Genomic DNA, 4,709 nt, shown 5'->3' on the forward strand with positions numbered 1-4,709 from the left:
CACACAATATACTACTTGATCAAGATTTCTGTCCAAAAATTTCTGATTTTGGTCTCGCACAGCTGTGCCTTAGAAAAGATAGCATTTTTTCTGCTATAGATACAAGAGGAACTATAGGATATATTGCTCCAGAAGTTTTCTCCAGAAACTTTGGAGTTGTCTCCAGTAAGTCTGATGTTTATAGCTATGGGATGATGATACTGGAAATGGTTGGAGTAAGAAATACCTCACCTTCGTGCAATAAGAGTGACAGTGAATACTATTTTCCAAATTGGATTTATGAGCATTACAATCAAATTGGCCATATGAAAGGTTTCAGTATAACTATTGAGTCAGAAGAGATTGCAAAGAAGATGATTTTGGTGGGGTTGTGGTGCATCCAAACAAATCCTGGGAGTCGGCCATCGATGAGCAGAGTGGTTGATATGCTGCAATGCAGCATTGATGACTTGGAAATGCCACCAAAGCCTACACTTTTTTCTTCTTAGTATCATTTTGTTCTGTGCGAGGCAACTCTTTCATGCTATTTTAATTTCCAGATTTTCTTAGTTATTATTTGATGGAAGCTGTTGAATCTGTTGATCTTCTGTAGGTGGCATTCTGATAATTTGGGAAAGGTTGGAGCCTACAATCGCTCCATCAAACGTTTATATGAAGCTTAAAGCCCCCCGATCCTAAGAGATCAACAAGCCTTGTTACTATTTTTGCGGCCTATTTAAGAGCTTCCAAAAAAATGCATCCTCGTTTTTACTATAAATCTTTTTTGGCCTGAAGGAATTGAAATAGATAAATCGGAGATTAAAAAAGGTTAAAGAATTTAATTGAAACTACTTTTCACTTATTAGGTGAGGAGAAGTTGGGTGAGAAAATAATTATTATTATTTTTATTAAGAAAATAGCTAAGAAATGAAGTATGAACAAAGCCTAATGGTATTCAAGCTTCAGTTTTTACTGTGCATGTGTTTTTTCCCTTAAACTCTCGCCCTGGTTTCAGGGAATTTGAAAGATGCAAATTCATTTTACTTACATTATTTTGAATTTTTGTTATTTCAATTAAAATTACATCGAAAATGTGTGCGACCTTTTATTTTCTTCCATTGATATATTTGTATTCAATTTTGATGAAACATAATAAAAAAGCTATATCCATTCATCTGCGTGATGTATGCTTCTTTCTCATAAGATATTCAAACTCAATTTTGATATATCAAATAAAAAATTCTTTTTACTCATTTTTTTCTTGTTGCGTGTCAAACATTTGTGGTGGTAGAGAGATGGTGAATTTAACATCCTAGCTTTATATGAAAATCTAGTACACACATAGATAAGTGAGCAGAGTGCAAAGAGTCATACGAGATACTAGAATTTTTATGTGTAAATTTTATAAAATAAAAGAAAAACCACGTGCCTTGCTCGGTTAAAATGTTTCAACTAGTGCTTATCGTTTGTTACAAATGATGTCTTTCATGGGGGATAGCATTGGTTCAATGTAGTGAATATACATCGTATAGAGCACTTTATATGTTTGGAGTTGGAAGAATCCAATGTAAGAGTTGTTCTCAAAAGAATATTAGCATGTTCATTTGGTCGGTAAGATCATAGTTGGGCAACAGTAGTTTAAGGGACCGTAGTTGGTTGAGGTGATCAGGGGGCATAGAATGCAAAGGGGTATACGACTGCACCACCCCGAGGGACGAATCGATCATAGGCTTTCGTACTCTTCGCTATTGGTCCAATGAAAGGCCATATTAGATCGCACATACGACAAACCATCGAGGATAGATGCTCTCGCCAACGCACCCAAATGGATAATGATATGCACGTCATGATTGAAACAACGAGTTTTCCCCACATGATACATTAGTTTGAGTGGGGTTTATTTGATGGTGGAGTTCCATTTCCCATATGCGCAAGCCCCCATAGTTAATTACATCTCAGACCAAAGTCTGAGAATATTCTCGATTAAGGATCCAGCATTATTCTTTACAAAATGGGATTGACACCGAGGGGAGACTAGGAAATCTGACTCAGAGGAGAAGAAAGGGTTCAAGTGGGCTTAGTCAACATACACGGCTCAGATCCATACTCTGAGGGACTAAAGCACTGAGAAGAGACAAGAAAAAGGAAAATAGTACACTTGAAGCATGCATAGGGGAACGATGAAGGTGGCGTCATTCATGTGACGAGGATAGGTAAGATTTATACCCCCTAAAGAAAAGGAGATTTATCCACCGATGAGGCATACTATGAGGCACCCAATGTAGTAGTCTTAAACCGTAGATCTAAGGTGGGTTTAGTATTCTACAACTAACACTAACACCCATGACCTAATTAATACATCTAGGCTTATATCCTGTCTAAAAAGAAAAGCTAACTAATCACCTAAATGCATAAAATCCATGTATTCCAGTCTTTATGAAAGATGGGTGGGTAGGTAAGTTTTTGGAAGTAAGGCCAACGTCTAGAGAGTTTTCTAATCGGCATTGGACTTATATATGATGAATGCTCCTAGAGCTAATGCAATTAAAATTTAATTCAATTGGTTTCTAATATAATGTATGCTAATCTGAAGGGTCTCAAGTCAAGTATGCATGAGGTTTTTAAAAAAGGCATATAAAAATAATTTATTAGAAAAAATTAGGCTTTTCCACATCCAACATCTCATCATCATAGACCAGATTATTCGAGCTCTACCCACAGGAGGGGAAGTGCCTTATAGCAAGGGACAAGAGAATGCATTAATATGGATGCGACCCTAGAAGATTCTTGGTATTCCCTAGGTCGTTAGATTTATAAGCTATTTAATCCTTAAAATTTTAAAATTTAATTATGAGTAAAAAAGATTTTTAATCTTTAAAGAGCCTAACGAAATCAGGCCATGCACATGCTGACCTTTAAAAGGGATCTGCTGTGCGGGGGATATAATGCAAAGGGGTATACGACCGCACCATCCCGATGGACGAATCGATCATAGGCCTTCGTACTCTTCGCTGGTGGTCCAATGGAAGGGCATATTAGATCGCATATACGACTAAACATTGAGGATAACTGCTCTCTCCAACGCACCCCAATGGATAATGATATGCATGTCATGATTGAAACAATGAGTTTCCCCCACCTAATATATCAGCTTGAGCGGGGTTTATTTGATGGTGGAGTTTTGTTTCCAATATGCGCAAGCACCCGTAGTTAATTACATCTCAGACCGAAGTATGAGAATATTCTCAATTAAGGATCCAACATTATTCTTTCCAAAATGGGATTGACATAGAGGGGGGGATTAGGAAATCTGACTCAAAGGGAAAGAAAGGGTTCAAGTGGGCTTAGTCAACATACACGGCTCAGATCCATATTCGGAGGGACTAAAGCACCGAGAAGAGACAAGAAAAAGGAAAACAATACACTCAAAGCATGCATAGGGGAACGATGATGGTGGCATCATCCATGTGACGATGATAGGTAAGATTTATAACCTTTGAAGAAAAGGAGATTTACCCACCGGTGATGCATATTATGAGACACCCAATATAGTAGTCTTGAATCCTAATTTAAGGTGGGTTTAGTGTTCTACAACCAACACTAACACCCATGACCTAACTAATGCATTTAAGCTTATATCCTGCCTAAAAAGGAAAGCCAACTAACCACCTAAATGCATAAAATCGATATTGTCCAGTCTTTATAAAAGATGGGTGGGTGGGTAAGTTTTTGGAAGTAAGGCCGACGTCTAGAGAGTTTTCTAATCGGCATTGGACTTATGTAGGATGAATGCTCCTAGAGCTAATGCAATTAAAATTTAATTCAATTGGTTTCTAATATAACGCATGCTAATTTGAAGGGTCTCAAGTTAAGTATGTATGAGGTTTTTAAAAAAGGCTTATAAAAATAATTTTTTAGAAAAAATTAGGCTTTTTCAGGTCCAGCACCTCATCATCATAGACCAGGTTATTCGAGCTCTACCCATAGGAGGGGAAGTGTCTTATAGCAAGGGAGAAGAGAATGCATTAATATGCATGCAACCCTAGACGATTTTGGGTATTCCCTAGGTCGTTAGATTTATAAGCTATTTAATCCTTAAAATTTTAAAATTTAATTACGAGTAAACAAGATTTTTAGTCCTTAAAGAGCCTAATGAAATCAGGCTATGCACATGCAAGAAAGAAACCTAAAAAAAACATACAATTTTTACTACGCACATAAACTAAACACATCAATACAAATTTATAGAGTAAAGAAAAGTTCACAGTCCACGAAAATTGCCATATAAGTACAACTCCGACTCTTCAGAAATGTAATAGTGGTCAGGCCCCACAGACAATAACTTGGATTCTAATCCTAATGATAACGTAAGTTTTAAAAGCAAGACATTTCGTATTCAAGTCTTCGTCTTCAAGTGGATCATTCTCCTCATGATTGTCTTCCTTCAGATCATCTTCCTTCGAATCGTCTCCTTCGGGCTCCATAAGGTTCGTCTTTCAGAAGAGTACCCAAAATGACTAAAAAACTTTCTATGAAGGGTCTTTCTTTTTCTCTTTGGGTATCTAGTATTTGAAATGCCCTACTTTTGAAGACTTTTACAACTCGATATTAAATTATAAATTACATCATTTTGAAAAAGAAAATCTAGACTATCCTACATGGTTATCTTAATAAAAATCCCAAGTAATATATAACATCCCAAGCAGTTAATATTTGTGCAGAAAAAGAAT

General features: G+C 36.6%; 1 protein-coding gene across 1 annotated transcript; it reads left to right on the forward strand.

Annotated features, from left to right (window-relative positions):
- Nucleotides 1–5: 5 nt before the first annotated feature.
- On the forward strand, nucleotides 6–684 carry LOC110114370 (LEAF RUST 10 DISEASE-RESISTANCE LOCUS RECEPTOR-LIKE PROTEIN KINASE-like 2.3; the record flags this gene model as incomplete). Its single annotated transcript, XM_020847232.2, has 2 exons — nucleotides 6–509; nucleotides 593–684. A coding segment is annotated over one exon (483 nt), but the record flags the coding sequence as incomplete, so codon positions are not given.
- Nucleotides 685–4,709: the final 4,025 nt, after the last annotated feature.

This window comes from Dendrobium catenatum, unplaced genomic scaffold (assembly GCF_001605985.2).
Source record: "Dendrobium catenatum unplaced genomic scaffold, ASM160598v2 fragScaff_scaffold_1509, whole genome shotgun sequence".
NCBI classification, from domain to species: domain Eukaryota; kingdom Viridiplantae; phylum Streptophyta; class Magnoliopsida; order Asparagales; family Orchidaceae; genus Dendrobium; species Dendrobium catenatum.